The sequence below is a fragment of the Strigops habroptila genome, chromosome 5 (genome assembly GCF_004027225.2).
Source record: "Strigops habroptila isolate Jane chromosome 5, bStrHab1.2.pri, whole genome shotgun sequence".
NCBI lineage: Eukaryota > Metazoa > Chordata > Aves > Psittaciformes > Psittacidae > Strigops > Strigops habroptila.
Genome location: NC_044281.2, coordinates 69,682,240 through 69,700,452, shown reverse-complemented (window position 1 = coordinate 69,700,452; position 18,213 = coordinate 69,682,240). Strand labels below are relative to the sequence as shown.

The following is an 18,213-nucleotide window of genomic DNA, read 5'->3' as shown; positions in this document are numbered from 1 at the left end:
TTTGTTGATCTTTTAAAAGATATTTTTTGTATATTTTTTTTTAAACATTGGGGCGGGGGAATATTTTTTAACGTAAACAGCCCAATTAAAGTGTGTTTTTCAACCCAAGCGTGCCTGACCAGCATTACATCAGCTGCCAGGCAGCAGCACCTTGTTCCTGTGCCTGTACCCAAGCAGGCAGGATGGCTGTCATGAGGGGGGACCACGGACAGGGAGCTTGGCAAACCCGTGTCAGATGCCCACTGACAGGGCAGAGCAGTCACTGCAAACAGCATCCTTTTAGGATTGTGCTAAATCTGCCCTCCTGCCCTGGGCTGTTCCAGTCAGGCAGGCACACACTGCACAACGTGAAGTACTTTTTACACTCAGTTACTTTAAAAATCCTAACTTATCCCGTTCACTCCAACATCACATGTATTTCATGCAAGTTTTCCATCACCAAACCAGAGGCCATCTCAGCAAACTGTGATTTTATTGTATTTACAGCAGAATTATTACAATATTCTACAGAAAGCCATGAAATCAAATCACTTTTAAAAACAAGACAAAAAAGTAAACCAACCCAAAACTGTTGTATGGCTGCTACTGCAAGTTCACTTCCACGAGCTGTACGTACAGAGACCCTGAACCAGTTAGACATCCATCCCATGATTTTTGGTTGCTTTCTGTAAGGCAAAATTAACTTGGTTTGCAGGTAACACGAAACATTCAACAAATGGCTGGGACAACACGAGGCAGGGATGCCTCAGGCGTGTGCACTTGATCACAGCAGACCCCCCTGCTTGCCTTTCCTATGGGAAATGGGTGTGAGAGTTCAACATTACAGGTTTCACTCAATGTCCCTTTCTAGTTTCCATTCTTTCCACCCTCTTAGGATTGATAATCAGCACGAAAGAGGCTTTACCACCTACCTTGGGAACTGTGGAAGAGACTTTGAAAAACTAGAGCATCTTTGGGCTCAGCCACTCCCTTCTGCTTTTGGTACAGTGGCAGCACTGGAGCCCTTATGCATGAGCTTTCATAGTCCTGAGCATGTTCTTATTTAAGGGGTTGTCTCATTGCTCTGGCACCTAATGCCAGAAGTAGCTACAGAAATGAAGTATGAGGATTGAGGCAAGAGAAAGGGGATGGAGAACAACTGACAGCTCTGCAAACAATATAGAGAAACACTGTCAAGTTTCTTTTGCTTTCTCCTTCCCTTTATCTGTTCTCTCTTTTGTAAGACTGAGAAGTGACAGGGCATCCTTGCCTGTGAAGGAAGAAGGTTAATGCTCTCTGACCTTGTTTCGCATTTGCTGTGATAATGACAGAAGTAGTCTGGGAATGGGAAATGTGCATGGACATACCAACTCAAGGAAGCTACAGACCCAGAAGTGCAGATTTCGAAGTAAAATGACCAGATTGTAAATACCAACACAAAAAGCAGAAAATTACCTACACACTGACCATCCTACGTACTCCTCCCTGCCCTTCCCTCCAGTGACCACAGAATCACCGACCTCAAAACCTTGTCCCCCTTCCCCATGGCAGAGTAACCAAAGGGCAGTAGCTCAGTGGAAGCAACCAGCACTGAGCTTGTTCACACAGTGAAGTCTGGTCCCTGGTTTTCAGCATGATGAGCATTTCTGAGGTGCAATGAGCTGCAGCTGCACAGCAGCTCTGAAAATCAGGCTACCAAAACATGGATTTAAGGGCCTGAATTAAAAAAAAGTGTTATTTTTCCTATACAAATCTTTCCTATACCAAAGTGACCTTGAAATACTTGCAAGGCAGATACACATTTATGTGGAGAATCAAGTTAAGCTTCCTATGTGATACTGCTGTCATACACGACATTGTGGTGTGATGGTAGTAATTACACTACTGCATTGCTTGGCTCTGGTTTAGTTAAGGTGCTAAGTTTCCTATTTATTAAGAATACAAATTCAGTAGCATGGAGTTATAATAAAGTCCTCTGGGAGAGAAGAATACTTTTGAAACCATGTGATGGATTAGATAATGAATATCCATGGATGTAATTTTAAAAGAGTATTAGCTTGAAACACTGGAAAAAAGGATGCTGCTCAGAATGAGCATCGGTATTTTCAGTGATGTGAAAAATCACTGTGAGTGAATGCCACTGGTCGGGACAGAGCGGTGCTGCCACCTCTGACCTTGAATTCAGGTGTCAATTCCAGTAAAGGTTTTCCTTCAGAAGCTGTTAATAAATCAGGATCTGTTTAATCAATCATAATGACCTCAATGTCCTGTCTTTTCATGCCATCACACTTCTCATGTATTCAGCAGAGTGCTTGGAAAAAGAAACACAATTGCTTTACGGGAATCAGAGAGGAACAAATGCTGGAATATTCCCCCTTCACTAAAGTGAAGCAAAGCTCCCCTGGGACTCCAGGCGGCCAAGGCTGACCCACAGCCCGGTTCCTCCTCCCTGGTAACCCCACCTGAGACAGCCCCGTCTGGGCGAGATGCCCAATTTATTCAAGATGCAGAACCTCCTAAGCACAGGGGCAGCAAGACCACGTGAGGTTCAACCAGCCAGAGATCTCCCTGGGCTGCCAGCAGTGCTGCATTAGCACAGCATCCTGCAAACAGCTGAGTTCTAGTAACAGGATGAGTAGAGCCAGTGGCTCCCGCACTTCCGAGGCCCTATCCCAAGAAAGGGGACTTTGCAGGAGCCAAAATCTGCTTTCAGAGCCCAGGAAGAATAAGTTGTGAGGGCTGAACCTGTCAGATGCTGGGGGCCTGCAGGCAGGGTTTCTTGTGAGAGTCTGCTGTAAATACAGGAGGACAACCAACCAATATATTGCACTGCAATCCACACGTTCACTGCCTTTGTTCATTTTCCTGTGGACAGTATTTATGATGTAGTAAAACACGAATGGGAGCAAATACTGATTTGTGATAAGTCTTTTGAAGGGCGTGGGGGGGGGAAATGAGATCTGCTGAACACTTGAGTAAGAAAGTGCATTGTTTTGGGTGAGGAAAACACACTTAACTACCGTGGAGATGGAGCTCCTAACATTTATTAAAGGGAGGTGACATGTGATAGAGAAGAGATTGGATTTTGTATCTCGGGAGATCTCTTCCAGGCCTGTGTGTGACTACATTAATTTGAACTGAATTTTCTGACATTGATACAATATTGTACACCTGCTTCATGTTCTGCAATACTTAAACCCAATTTTACCAGTCTAAATGTCTAAGTACCCAGGCTAGTTCCTGTAATCCCCTAGAAAAACACCTTTTCACACTTGCTATCAGGTCTCAGCACAGTCCACAGTGCTTCACACCTGCAGACGTGACCCAGCACCCACTACTGCTGCATTCCATCCTTCCCTCCATCACAGAACTCAGATACTCACAGCTCGCCATGAGACCAGGCTGCTGGGACTGGTGTGAAAAGGGTCTTCAAGTAAAAGATTTAAAAGATTTAGACGGAGGTAAACGGTTTGTCAATATGTATTAGCAAGTTATCGCTGGAACTGCCAAAAGTGTAAGGAGAAGATTAACGTTTCCCACTGAGGATTTAATGTGGATGAAGATAGAGATAATCCAGAAGGGGAAATCTGCCTGCCCTGCCTGCTCCCCGCGTAAAGCACTGAGCCTACTTCATGCGAAACTGCCAACAAACTCTGTTAAAGACAGAGATGAAGATTGTTTAATGTTATTTTAGTAACAGTCAATTTATGATGGTAGAGCTTAAAAAGGCCTTCGAGGACTCTTTTCACCCTACTGAATGAACAATGGAAAGAACTTTGCATTTAGCAACAGGTAACATTCTAGAGATATGGTATGTGAATTCGCAACAGTACACAATACACAGTTATATAATAAAATGCCAGAAATTAAGGCTAGCTATAAAGTAATTATGCTATCAAAAAGTTACAAAATTTAAATTAAAACATGCATTTTCCAAATGAGTTGTTTTTCTCCTGTGCTGTAAATTTAGTGTTTTCATTGAGAAGGTCAATGAAGACACTTCAACGTCCCAGGATTTCAGCATCCAAGATTTCAGCCACATCTGATGAAAGTCCTATGTTAACTTATGACTTCATTCACATGCATCAATACTGTTCCCATGAAATGAACGTCATGTAACGGTCACCAGTTGCACGTTTAACACAAGCCAGCAAAACAGAACGCATACAGTTGATACCCAAAGAGCCTAAAAAGTCAGGCCTCAAAGGACAGAAAGCAAGCACTACTTCACAAGCTGAACGCCACCATACCAAAGTACAGCTGGTAACACTGCCTTGGCATGACTCAACCTCTAACCGCCAAAAAAGTGACCCGATAGAGCTGTATTTCCCTACATCTCAGATTTTTTCCACTGCAGATCAGTCAGGTAAATAACTTATTGTACATCTATGAAAAATAAAACCTGCCTATGTTAGTACGTGGCAACACAAAAGCAAAAACCCAGCTTCATAAAGTAGTTTGTCTCTATATTTAACTTAAATCTTTCTATAAAATAAAATGACTAAAAAAAAACCCCCATCAAATCTAACAACTTCTAATCAAATCAGACTTAGCCACGGGTATTTATAAATATGACCACCCAGCTCCACTTGCCCGATGGAGTTTAAATGAAGAGGCTTTGGTAAGAACAGAAAAATGGCTCTACGCATTGCAGGTTCAGTTAGAGAAACCACGTGCGTTTCGCACACCGCTTCCTAAAAAATACATTCTACAGTGTTCAATTTGTAGAACTAACCACCTGGAATAGCTAAGGAAAAATAATAAACTGTGCATTTTTAAAGTTAGCATTTCTTTCACCTTTACATATTTTAGTGCAAAATATTTTAGGGTGAGGATTTACAACAAAAATGGCAGTAGCAGCAAGAAATCTTCTGTTCTGTACAGTAACAACAATGCTAAGGAGTTTTTGTTTCTTTAAATGATGAAACGCCACCCTGTTGCCAGGCTTAGCATATCTAAGTGTTTCAGGCACTGTATTAATTAAACTAGCACCCCATTTCATTATGGAACTAATGGACAAAATATGTCATGGAGATCAGCTCAGTTTAATTCATGCCAGAGGTTTCTTTTCAAAGAGGTTGCAAAGGCTTTTGCTTTTACCAGTCGGGTTTAAACATAAGGGTTTCTTTTTCTCATTATTAGCATGTTCTGAGTAATTAGTTTCAGTCCTTGCTATGAAGACACTGCTCAGCATTATAGAGTTTTAAACCTCTCACGGCAGTTTCAATTGTGGAATTCTCTCGTGGAGAAATCAGACACTGAAAAGCACAGTAGCAGAACTAATATTACACCGTATATATGTTCGCATGAGAAACCGTTTCTTTTTGTGATCAGAAAGAGTATAGTCAATGTTTTAGGCTTAAAGTCAAAACCGTCTTTTTGAGACCGAGATAAAACCCCCACTTATTCTTGAAACATCTGAAGGACACAACATTACCATCATACACCAAGAACTTTCTTCTTCTGCTCAGAGAAGTAAAGAAACGGATCCCGACACTGATTGTCTCCACTGAAAATAAAGAGCGTGAGGTCCTTTGATGTACACCGCAGATCCAGTCGGGTTAGATGATGAGGATGGAGAATTCCCAATATGAAAAAACCTACAGCAGTTCCCGGAGTTAGGAGCCAGTGGAGTGAAGGCTGGGGATTGGGTAGAATTTGGAAATCCGGCTTTGTGTTGAAGGGTTAAGGCATTCCGACTCTCCAGTCATTTTAAAGAAAACTTCCTGTTCCTGCAGTTTCCTGGCAAATTCTTCTTCCAGCGTCTGCAATCAAAATGAGATTGTCATGGGATTACAAGGTGAAGAAACCTATCACACTGGTGACGTTCTGTCTGATAGAACATTGCGGCTTCACACCCCACCACAATAAAACCACCTAGCAATTCAGAAATCGCAAGCCAAACAAAGCACAGGAGGCTCAGGACACCATCTGCCCATAGGACACTCTCGGAACTGTGTGAAAATCTACTACTTTCCATTTTAAAGTTAAACATTAAACCCAAAGCCAACCTCCCCCCCCTGTTATCGAGCCTCAGTTTTTGTAGTAACCTACTGGCTCCTGAAATACATTCCTAAACCCAGATTTACCTCCAGCTAAGAAGTTTTTATATGCAAATATGCACACACAAGCTGCAGGAGGGAACAGTCAGGGGTTGGTAACACAGAAGCCTTTCTTGTTGCACATGCCCTTTGCTCAGCTTTTGCACATTAGATGTTTTTTTAACATCTTTTATTATTCAATGAATTGCAGCAGTTTAGGACAGTGGCTTGGTCTCCTCTGTGCTACTTTCTGCATGGTCTGTGTTTGCTAGATCCAACTCTTGATTTTCCAATTCCTGAACTGCTCCGATTTACCTTTTTTCTGGGTCTCAATTTCTCTCTCCATTCCTTCAATTCTTGGCTGTGTTCTTCATCCAGCTCTTTTAGCTTCTGCGTCTCATGCTCAACCAGTAGATGGCATTTTTCATTCTTGAAACGAGATAAAGATAATCCTTGTGTAAAACTAATTCAGATTAGGCAACTCAACATTTGTACACTGACATATGTTGTCCTAATTCTTTTTAATTAGCTTATTTCCTGTAAATAGTGACGTGAATAATTACAAGATAGATGTTACGAGCCTGCATTATCCAAAGCTGATCTTTCCATTAGAACCGAGATAAGAAATACTTGTAAGTCCAAATATACTCCTGAAATATCATTAAGGCAGCAGCCGACACTGTTACTCAGAATTGTGTTTCACTGCCAAAAAATGCTTCTCAAGGTCATACAGCATTTCTGCTTTGATTTCTAAAGACAGTTTGTATAATGTATTAAAATCAATTACATTAAAAAGAAGGTAGGTTTTTGGAAGTATTTCAACTCTTGGTGCCAAGGAGCTCAAACTAACAATGGGACATAGAGAGGAGAGAAATGTACTTGCAGAAGCAGCCTCAGAATTGCCCTATGAGAAGGAGAAGGATAATCAAGCCACACATGGGCTTCACATTCCTCTCAGTGAGGCACACAGGCAGCTGCCAGTCTTTCAGAGGACTTGTGAAGCATGGTGAGAAACAAAAATGAAGTATTTGGCTACATCAAGTCTTTGCTTTTAAGAGCAGTTGGCAAAGTCTCTAAGCCCCACGTCCTTGTTTCTAGGGTGCCAGACTCAACTGGGTCTGATCCAGAGCGCAAAATCACAGGAACAAAACTGACAAGCACATGGCTAGACCAGAGTGCAGCCAGGGACCAGTTCTTCCTGGTGAAGCTCAGTGTAGCCCTAATCTGCTTGATTTTACTAGAGCTGAAACTCTCACGAGGCTCCCACAGTACTTGGGAATTTACTGAGGCGTGTTAGTGGCACAGTCAGGGACTGTGTTCACAGGAGGTATGGAAGTGAACAGAGTAGAACCAGCTTCACTGGTCACTGGAAGATTTCTCTACGCAAAGGTTATCAGCAGATGATCATTTAATGCTTTAAAACTGTCCCTGGAAAAGGGAAAAAATGATTTAATGGAAAAGGAGATCTGGTCTCTGGTAAACAGCAGCAGCTTGCACAGGATGCACACCAAGAGACAAAAAAGAGTTCCACATTGCAAGAAGAGAATTCCTTCCAAGTACCTTCCAGAAGCCCAAGTACAAAGGGCAGCCTGCACTTGGTAAAAGCCACCTCATTCCATGTACTGCCTCAAACATCTGGTGGGCAATGCCTGGTGCTGCCTGCCTCTATTCTGATGAATGACAACATCTCAGCAGAATCAGGTTAAAAGGAAATGTTGCCACAGAAAATAGCACTGGGAACTTGATAGATATTCTAGCAGTGATCATCTACTTCTGGTTGATGCTGGTCTTGCATTTAAAATGATTCCTCATTAATTGTTGCAAGTATGCGGATCTGGTTAAGCGGTTTGCTGCAGGCCTTTGAAAGCTAAGTTGAAAAATGAAGGAAAAGATGTTTCTGCTTTGCCTGTGTCTGTCATTAACCCAAGTCTTCCCACTGAACGTTCGTTTATAATATCATCTATTTTTAACCTGTAACTGATGCAGTTCTCTGATGTTGGCTTCACACTGCAGCTGAAGGTCCCGCATTTGGTTTTCGTGTTTGTGATGCTGAGCCAATCTCTCATTCTTCTGCCTCTTTTCTTCTTGAATGGCAAACTAAAATGAAAAACAAAAAGATGGTTTATACTGTGCTTCTAGATACAACAGTTTACACAAGTAAAAAAAAAACCATGTAAAAGAATGAATACATACAGCATAAAAGAATAGTTTTAAAAGATTTAAATAGTAACTGTATTTCCTTTAGTCTTTCTTCTTCAAATTCTTACAAAGGGAATGCCCTCACAGTTTTGTTCATCGTTCCATTTCTCATCATTCCATGTCATCATCTCATGCCTGCACTCTCATTTTTCCTTAAAACACAGCACATTTCACTTCCACGCTCCCGAAGTTATTTCCCTCTGAAGCTAAGTGCCACAGCAGTGTTGCTACAAGTCTCAGTTAAGGCTGGTGTTATACACCTACGGGAGGCTGGATCTTCCAGATTACTCATCCTTCCAGTGCTCACGCTACGAAACAATGATTTGGGACTTTGATGCATCAGTAGAAAGCAAACCTCTAAACCTCTTCACTACATTCCCTTTGAAAGAATGAAAACCTACAGTTTTAGTTTAAAAGCTCACAAACATCAAGTATTCTTAAAAGTATTTCACAGAATCACGGAAGAGCTGAGGTTGGAAAGGACCTGCAGAGATCAACCCCCCCGCTCAGAGCAGGGTCAGCTACAGCAGATTGCACAGGACTGCGTCCAGCTGGGTTCTGAGTATCTCCACAACCTCTCTGGGCAACCTGTTCTAGCATCTGACCATCTTCACACTAAAATAAGTATTCATTTATGTTTAAGTTGGATTTTCTGTATTTCTTACTCCCTCTGCTGCGTACTTATACACATGGGTGAGATCCCCCTGAGCCTTCCTGCCTCCCAGCTGCAGCACTGCAGGCATTCTAAGTGTCTCCTCCTATAATAAGACCCAACAATCCCTCAGTCATCTTCAAGGCCCTTCGTGGGACTCGCTCCAGTAAACCCATGTCTGTCTTGTACTGGGAAGCCCAGGACTGGACCCAGTGCTCCAGAGGAGCCTCACCAGTGCCAAGGAAGGACGATGTCCTCCGACCTTCTCCAGTGCAACAACCCTGTTTTGTATCATCAGTGAACCTGCTGAGAGCGCACTCTATCCCATCCTCATGTTTACATCGCGTTAAACATTTACACTATTAAAACTGTTTTGATTAATAACCTGCTTAATTTTCTCACGGTCTTGGTCTGGAGAGGCCAATGAATTGATTCTTAAACTTTTCTTAAACATTGCCATTCGAGTCTTCGCTTCACTCCGCTGGATTTTAGGCAGCCTGGCTCTTTCCTGAGTTTGCTTGTTCTTTAACTCCTCGATCAGGCGCTGGTTGTATCTCTGCATTTGTTCTGTTTCCTAAAACGTTAACCATAAGGAAATGTTACAGAGGAACTACTACATTGAATATTTGCATCTCATTTCATCAATAAGCATGCTGTTTGAGTCAGCTTCTTTCAAGAGAAACCAGTCCCAGCCCTAGTGGTATCAACAGGGAGGAGGGGAGCTTATTCCGGAGAGCTCTGGATCATGCCCAACCCAGATGAAGTTCTCTAAGACTCTAATGAAAATAAGTACATTTATATTTCACCAGTGGTTGTTCAACTCCTGAATTGCACTTCTAAAAGTCTGATTCAAAGGGAGAACCTGTGTGGAACTAAACTTCCACAACTGCAGTTGTGAAGGGTTGGTTTGTTGCAAAAGCAACACCCAACCACACAAAACCAAGCCTCCAATGGAGGCTGCTCATGTTCCAATCACCAAGGAGATCCCGTTACAAGTCTCCACTGGCTTTATGTTTTCAAACATTGAACTGTTCTGTTTAGCATGTTCTATGAAAAGCAAAATGCCTCGTGGGAAATAAGTCTTGTCTTCTGGGCTTTCATAGGGTTTAGCCATAGAGACAGTTATCAGCTACTTGCCCAAAAGCTAATTGGGTTCATCCTGCTCACTTAATCCCAGAACAATAAACTAATGAGTAGATTTAAACACTTGTGTTTAAATATCTATATATCTCTCTATATATCTATACGTATAGATCTACATATATAGTGTTTAAACACTAGTGTTTAAAGTTGTTAAACAGAAGAAGGTTGATGATGTTGTTGGGTTAATTTTTTTGAGAATCAAAAGGGAAAAATATGACGACATATACAGCTTTAAAATAACTGTGTGGGTCTTTCCTGTGCAAGCAAACAGCTACCAGCAGAGATCATAAGACTACTTGACAAAAAACCCCCTCTATCATAAACACACAAAAGAAAGTGTCAAAGTCAACACTAACTTTTTCATGCCTCTTAAGCAGCTGATGTCTCTGCATGAAGTACTGATCTTTGAGCTGCTGTTTGAGGAGCTGGTGTTTCTCTTGTAGATGTCGCTCTTCCAGCTCCCAGATGGCAGCTTCACGAGCTGGAAGAAAGAGGAAGGCTGGTTCAGAAAGTACCACGTAACACTTTTTAATCTACCTGTCAGTGTGTGTTTAGAACTGGCCTACATGTGCTTTTTAAGAACAATTCCTTAGGAAATGTTTTTATTACAGTTCTGGATTAGTTATGAAGGTCTTCGATTTTGTAAGTTTAAGAGAGACCATTGTTTTATTGAAATAGAACACAAAGGTCTGTTTTTAAAGGAGAGTCTGATGCCAGATACCTCTCATGAGCTGCTGTTTGTTGTTGAGGCAATCTCGTTCAATAGTGGCTAGTTCTGTCTTCTGCTGCTGAATAATTTTCTTCAGAGATGCATCCAGCTCTTGTTGCTGCTTCTGCACGAATTCCTGCTCCTGATAAAAACCAACAGAAGTAAATTAAACTGTGTTCTTCTAATCCATGACATTTTAATGAAATTCCCAGTTCTCTCAGCATTAGCGATATATGAAAAGCAAATACATCTATGAGAATCTGAGCTAACATGCCTCAGCTATAAATTATGCATCTCTCATATTTTCTACATAGGGAGTATGTAAGAATGTATTTAACGTTTAAATAATACCTTCAGAAATAAGACCAAAGGCAATGAACTAGCCAGCAATCTGCAATTCATTCCATCTCTTTGCCCTCCTCAAAACAAGCTGCAGGTTCAAAGCTAGTGAAGTACTCAATAGAAAGTTGATCTCATCATATCAAGGGTTACTTATTAATGGATGTAAGAAAATGTACATATGGTAATTTTACTTTGGATAGTTAGTTAAAGCCTATTTATTTATACAGTTGGGTTTCAGATTTGTGTCTCTTGTCACGAATGCAAAGATATTGAGGTTGGGAGTGCTGCAAGGCTGCTATGAAGACACCCAACAGCTCTTGCAGGAACTGCATTCTGCAGGACTTGCAAGCTTGTCACACCTGAGCTGAGCTGGCTCCTCACAAAGAGATTTGCCGTCTGTCTGATGCAGTCCCCATATTCCCTGCATGTTCCCCTTAACCAGGGTGTACCACTCTGTTGCATCCCATCACAAAAAAGAAGGCAGTATTAAGAATCCCCCTCCCATGCCCCAAGACCTGTTGCTTTTCTTCTTTGCAACTTAAAATAACAAAACAAGCATCCCCAAGCATGCAGGCATGCACACACACACTCTTTAAGAACCAGAAATTAAAGCAGATGAGCAGATGTTTCTACCATGATATAACGATCAAAAGAAAGGATGGTGGCAGTGTCCTATCAGAGCCAAGGTGGGCAGCTGAGGCATTTGCTGTTATACATAACAAAGCAATGTTAAATGATGTTCTATTGGGAGGGAGAGATGGGATGAGGCAGGAAGACAGCACTGGCCTGCAGATGATCAGGGAAATGGTCTCATTCTTTTACTATGAACCTATGCTACTGGCTAGAAGAGTTATCAGCAACTTATGGAATTAAATGTTCATTAAAAGAACTTTTTATTATGACCAGGAGAATTCTGGTTTTCATCTTCACAGACAGTTATTAATAGATGAGGCTTTCATCCCTCCCAGCGGAGAGCAGTTAACACTTAGCCAGGTAACAGAACTAGAGGTGGAGGAAGTTGAGAGTAACAGACCTAAGGGTATAAAAAAGAACTGGAAGGCCACATCTGTAAATTAGGTCAGACATATCTTATCAAATATAGGGACTGACGAAAAATACTGTTCTGTTTCCCTTTCTAGATGAAAAGGATAAGAAAACTACAGGCTTATTATTCTGAGGGTACAGAAACACAATTAACAGAGTGTTTGATTTGCTAGGAATTTTTTTATTTGGAGGGGGCGTCAGGGGAAGCTGTTCTAATGCAGTCATGGTCACAAAGCAGTTGTGTTTGAGCTTTACTCAATCATTTAAATATCATTGCTGCTCTCTCTACATGGTAAATCTTAAGTTTTATATTTGCTAGCACTAGAAGATAAATCAGGCAATCTCAGAAAACACTCTGGCCTTTCCACCTCTCATATCTACTCAAATATCACATACAATAAAAGTCACAGACTTTACTAAAGAACATGTTGGATGGTTAAAGGCAGTCAGTGCAACGCATTCCATCTTCTTAAAATTACCACTTCGTTCTGCCTAGTACCTGGAACTAGATGATCTTAAGGTCCTTTCCAACTGTAATTATTCTATGATTATATGATCTTAAAGCCCCTCAGATATCTTTAAAATACATGGTTTCACTGCACACACAGCACAGAAGTCACACATTGTTTGTCACATGTGCTGAACAAATAATAAACGCCAGAGAAAAGTATTATAGAGCATGTGTGAAACTTCAGTGTCTTGCCCAGAGTGAGTACCTACTGTAATTTTGATCTTTATACTATGAATAGTGCATAATTACATGAATTTTTGCTAACTAGTTTAGGGACAGCAGTGACATTGATCAGCACATGAGAGCAGAAGAGAAAACACACATCTGGAAAATTAGGGAAACAAAACTTTAGTTGCTTTGAATTTTAAGACTTACATCCTGCATTTGTGCGTTGAAAAGCGTACATGAAGACAACTGAAAAGACTGAATCATAACCTGAGCAACGCCCTGTGGGACACAATGTACTTTCTATGTCAGAATATAGCGTAATACGTTTCTGTTCTTAAAAAAAACAGAAGGAGAAATGAGATCTGCTGTATGTTAGTAATACACGTTTAAACTGTCAAGGCTCATCACACTAAAGTAGTTACTGACAGAAGTTCCAGATATCTGCACCTTGTCTAGCACTTATCATTCCAAGTAAGGATATTTCACCTTTAAAATTGCCTCTTACACCTCTCTCACTTCAAAAATTGAAACCAGCAAAGAAAACAAACTAAGTCATGACAAGCACTATGAGAATTTAGGTTTTTAATTGTTTCCTTAAAAAGTTCAGACACATATTCCTGCTACAGGGAGAGTGCTGCAGCTCAGTCACATTCTATCCCGGGAAATCCCCTCCTGAATTAAACACGTAATTGAATAAAGTTGCTATTATTTTCTATCAGGTCACTCACATAAACATCTTTAAATTACTCATCCAAACACCTTCTGTCACGGTGCAAACTCACTCTGTACAAGCTGTAGCCATCACAAAGCCAGTATTTTTTTAAAACACTAGCCCCCTTCCTAGCTGGGTCATATAAAAGCAGCAAGTCTGAAGGTGTGAAATTATAGATGATGTCTTGTAAAGTTTCCAAACACCTACACATTGACATTTAAATAACTCCATTTTACCTAATCTGTTTTGCTTCTATGAACAGGATGCCTCATGTTTACACATTATATACCTTTTCCTCTCCTACACTTACATTGCTCAAAACTTACTTCTGACTGTAACCTTTACAATTTGACAGACCTATGGGGTACTTACCACTCGTAAAAGCACTGGAAATAAACTTGCTGTGAAAAAATACTGTTCTTTTTTTCAGTACAATATATGAAGCACTACACTTAACACAAACCTGGAAATTGCTGGTTCTACATTTCTACACAGTATACTCTGTGGGATGTGATATGGGAGTACTTGAAGAAAGAGAGCAGTATGTAGGGTTAGTTTGAGTTAAGTTCCATATTCACTCAACAACAACAAGAAGTGAAATCATCAAGCTGTGCGAATACTGCTGCCTTTTGTATTTTAGTAGCTTGAAGCTGCCGTTGTTACCTGAGCATGCTGGCTTTGTGCAAGCTCCTCTTTCTTGCGTTTCATGAGCTCTTTTCTCAGCTCTTTTGGTGCTTTCTCCACTTCACATAAAACCTACAGTGTATATAAGCATGCAGAAGGTGGCAAAAAGGACACACTTTCTCCACAGCAAGCATTACTGTGAACATAGGACATGCAGGTCAAGCACTAGAGTTACAGGGAAGCGTGCATTACTTCAGTGGCAGGGATGTTAGTTTAGTGAAAAGAGCTTAATGAAAAGAGAAGGAACAATACATGCTTTATGTATGCCAGCAGTGCAGAAAGGAGGTATATGCCAGCCTCTTTTTGCATGCAAATGCTGCCTAGTGCTCTCAGAAATGGCAATCTCTTGCTTGTGTTTTCATGCAGCAGCTACAATAGTCAATAGTTAAGAAAACCACCACGTGCAAAAGAGGTATTTTCTTGAAGCACTATGTCAAAAGGACTAGAGAGTATGTTTACCTCATGGCAAAGCTGTGAAAATGGTTGGAAGTTTAAAACAACTTCCGCTGAAAACCAGCTATTTCTGACACTGTCTTAAACATGAATTTATAAGATGCCATTAGGAGTGTCTCCAACCATAAATGACATCTACACAGATTATGTATTTAAAATAATCATACAAGCAAATAAATTATTAATTGGTTGTGTTTGGTTCTGAAGAATTTAAAAGCAAAACCCACCACTAACTAAGTATATTTTCAAGAAACTTCCCACAACACATATGCTGGAATGGAACGTATTTCAGTCCAAGGGGAATTAGACTAGATTAGTAGAAAGATTCTAAATATAACCTGGCTGAATCAACTGACTATTAATCTGTTAATTTGCTCATGTGCTTTGTTTATTTTTAAGAATTATAAACATGTAAGGTAGCACACTCCAGTATAGCATGGGGAGTTTTAGAGCAGCAGCTGCCTTTTCCTTTGAACTGGAAATCACCTCCTTAAGTTTGAAATACAAAACTACGCACCCAAAAACAAATGCCTGTTTGTTTAATAGGGGAAGCATCATCAGAAAACAGAGTCCAAACCACCACATGCTATTCCTGTTTCCATGAAAAAACTGCTTTTAGCTCAGAGCAATATGTAAAATTCTTCCCGCTTTCCCATGTAGGACCCAATCACCAGTAAATAGAGAGAGACTCAAAAATGCAAGAGGTATTGCAAAAGAAGAAAAATTGTTATTTACATGTGAGCATATGGTTCAAACTGAATACAACTTGTATTATTTTATGTGCTTTTGTACTACAGGATCATTCTATGCAGAAGCATGGAAATCTCTGAGTCTAGTAACTATGAGAGCAAACACTAGAGCCATTTATATACAAACAAGCACTACACAATTGATCTGAAAATGAAATAAAACAGCTTTTAAGATGCAAAATCCATATGGAAACACATCACCTCTTACTCTAATGCAAGCAAATTAATAGCATAAGGTGTCATTGTCAAATGTCATTCACTTTGCCTTAACTGTATGATACATATTCAATTAACTGTAAAAGATTTTAGGTTATCCACACTTTTTCCTCCTGGCTTTCCTTTTTAAAGGAAACTAAATCCATGTAACCGCTGCCACTTCATTTAAAGACATTCTAAACGACAACAGCACACATTCACTAAAAACCTAACAAATTAACAAAAAAATATCTGGAACTTAAGTAGTTCTCAGTAGTAACCAAACCCATCTTCTTTTATTCTAAACTCTAATTTGATGAGTATTTCCTAAGTAGCTATTGCTGGATTTGTTAGAGTAAAAATCTCAAACATTTTCCACAATCTTTAAGAAAATGATTTTCTTGATTTGAGAGAAAATATTTTATTAAAGATTCAGTGAAAAATGAAGTTTTCTAACTTGGTGGTGTTCTCTAGATTAAGTCAATACCTAAACCTTCCTGTTATCTGTTTGTATTTCACTTTTGGCAATAAAACCAAAGAAATAATACTGACTGCTAAAAACCCTTCCGCAACTCAGTACAGCATGATGTTGACAAGGCTTCTGGGAGACCTAATCTCAGCTATTGCTATACTCCTTCTTTTCTATATTATAACCATTGTCTCTTACCTCCTTTTTTTTGTTCTTCAGCATGTTCTGGAATTTGGACAATTCCTTCTCCTGTTCTGCTTTGATGCGCTTTGCTTCATCTCGTAAGCGGTTTGTGTGCTCCTGCTCCAGGCGCTCTATTGTCTGTTTCTGCTGCTTTTCTAGATTCTCTATTTCCTGATCATACTGTCGCTTTTTACTCTGTAAAAACAAGTTGGCATGTTTTTTAGAAAGCTAAATTCCACTCAGTGAAGTGCTGTTCCACAGCAGAGGATGGCCATGACCAACTGTCCTGGCAGGTGAGTTCTAGCATACAAGCCGGGCACCCCATAATGGCGTATCTCGCCATTTATTAACAAGCATGAAAACTCAGCTATAGCCACCATAAAAGGAAACATCTGATTGCTGCTAGAAGTATTCTGCCTACTCCATCAAGATGTCATATTTTACGGGCACCAAAATTCAGAAACTCACTGTCATTTCCTGTTCAAAACGCCTGTACATCTGTTCTCGCTGTTGTAAAAGCTTATTACTGAGCTGCTGTTGGGCTCTCTGCTCCTCTTTCTGGAGAAGTCTCAGCTCTCTCAGCTCTTGACGCCTAACAATGGAAAAAAGCCACTTAATAGTTGAAAACTACAGAAGATGAATAAAGCATCTACAACTTAGGTTCAGTAAAACTAGTTTTGAATTGATTGTCTTACTAAGAAACACCTCACATTCCTTTCTACTAACAAAATAATTGAAATTAATACCCAAATATTACAGAATTAAGATCATTAGTCCCTTACTTTTATTTAAAGGGAAAAAAAAAAGCTAACCTCTTCTAAATTTTACTTTTAAAAACACTTACCGTAGAAATCGCATTTCCTCACTTTTTGAGTCATTTTCAGTGACTATTTTTGATGTGGTTACGCTCACTTCTACTCCATCTACAACAAACTTCCGAGTTTTCTTCAAAGTTTTCTTCTGTCTTCTTGTTTCCTGAATAAAGCATTGCTAAGTTATTCTGGACTTACTTAAGTTATATCCTTTACCCTTATTTCTTAATATTGCATTACTTCAAATATTTCTGTGAAGGTCCATTGTAGGGCAGTCAGGAGTTCTTGCTTATCAGGTACCTCACTAACCAAGAGAGCTTGAAAAATCTAATATACTGAGGCTTTCTCTAGTCATTAAAGGAAAACTGCAATTATTGATCATCTAAATTATCAGAAGAAAAAAATATAATCTAGATAAACCCTGAACAGACTTGATGCAGTTTTATGTTCAAGAGCTGAAGACAGCTGCAATTACTGTTTGCTTTTGACCACCATTTTTCCAGACACCAAAAAAGATATTTAATATGAAAACCAGTACTGAAACAGAATAGCAATTTACTCACCTACCTACTTCTGCTTGGAAATAAATTAAAAGACCAAGTTTATCTTTTCATTTCTTATATTTTAGTCAAAAATCATGTGATGGTCTTACTGACAGAATTGGACAAATCTCCCTTCTCAGAGCTGCTTTGTTTCCTTATGAGAGAACAGAGACCCCAGCTGAAACTGCATCTCCACTGTGTTAGGGCTACTGCAAACACCCTGAAGTCATGCTTATTTTTCTTTGCATTTTTTGTTTGTTTGTTTTCGGCTTGGTTTTGTTTTCTTCAAACCCAGGGTTACACAGTTACTATTCTAGAATGGCTGTAATCATATTAGTGTAAAGATATAAATGAAGTTCATAATCAAGAATGTGCTTCCTCTGAATAAGCTCATTCATACTCGCATAGTTGTATCGATACAGTACAGCACAGGAGAACTGTGTTTGGAATAAACAAACCTGAGAGACTGCTTTAGATATTTTAAATCTAAACAGAGAGATGGAAGAAGGAAGTGTCAGGAATTCAGTGTAAGATTAGATGTTATAAGAGATTTGTCCAGTTAAACACGGATTCTGTGCAAGAGTAATGCATTGATCTAGTCATCTCGAATACCAGCTCTGTACTAG

The 18,213-nt window shown here is 39.9% G+C and overlaps 1 protein-coding gene across 3 annotated transcripts in view; it reads right to left on the bottom strand.

The window, feature by feature from the left end:
• Window positions 1–455: 455 nt before the first annotated feature.
• The window catches only part of SLK (STE20 like kinase), a 51,164-nt gene continuing 33,406 nt past the window's right edge, over window positions 456–18,213 (bottom strand). For 2 of the 3 annotated variants that reach the window (XM_030487113.1, XM_030487114.1), the window contains exons 10-19: window positions 17,078–17,208; window positions 16,702–16,825; window positions 16,249–16,428; window positions 14,164–14,256; window positions 10,736–10,865; window positions 10,371–10,495; window positions 9,257–9,445; window positions 7,992–8,117; window positions 6,336–6,449; window positions 456–5,744 (exon numbers count right to left, since the gene is read on the bottom strand). In XM_030487113.1, coding sequence (XP_030342973.1) covers window positions 5,598–5,744; window positions 6,336–6,449; window positions 7,992–8,117; window positions 9,257–9,445; window positions 10,371–10,495; window positions 10,736–10,865; window positions 14,164–14,256; window positions 16,249–16,428; window positions 16,702–16,825; window positions 17,078–17,208 — 1,359 coding nt within the window. In that variant the 3' untranslated portion in view covers window positions 456–5,597. The remainder of the gene's footprint in view (window positions 5,745–6,335; window positions 6,450–7,991; window positions 8,118–9,256; window positions 9,446–10,370; window positions 10,496–10,735; window positions 10,866–14,163; window positions 14,257–16,248; window positions 16,429–16,701; window positions 16,826–17,077; window positions 17,209–18,213) is intronic. The other variant, XM_030487115.1, reaches the window with a different exon arrangement.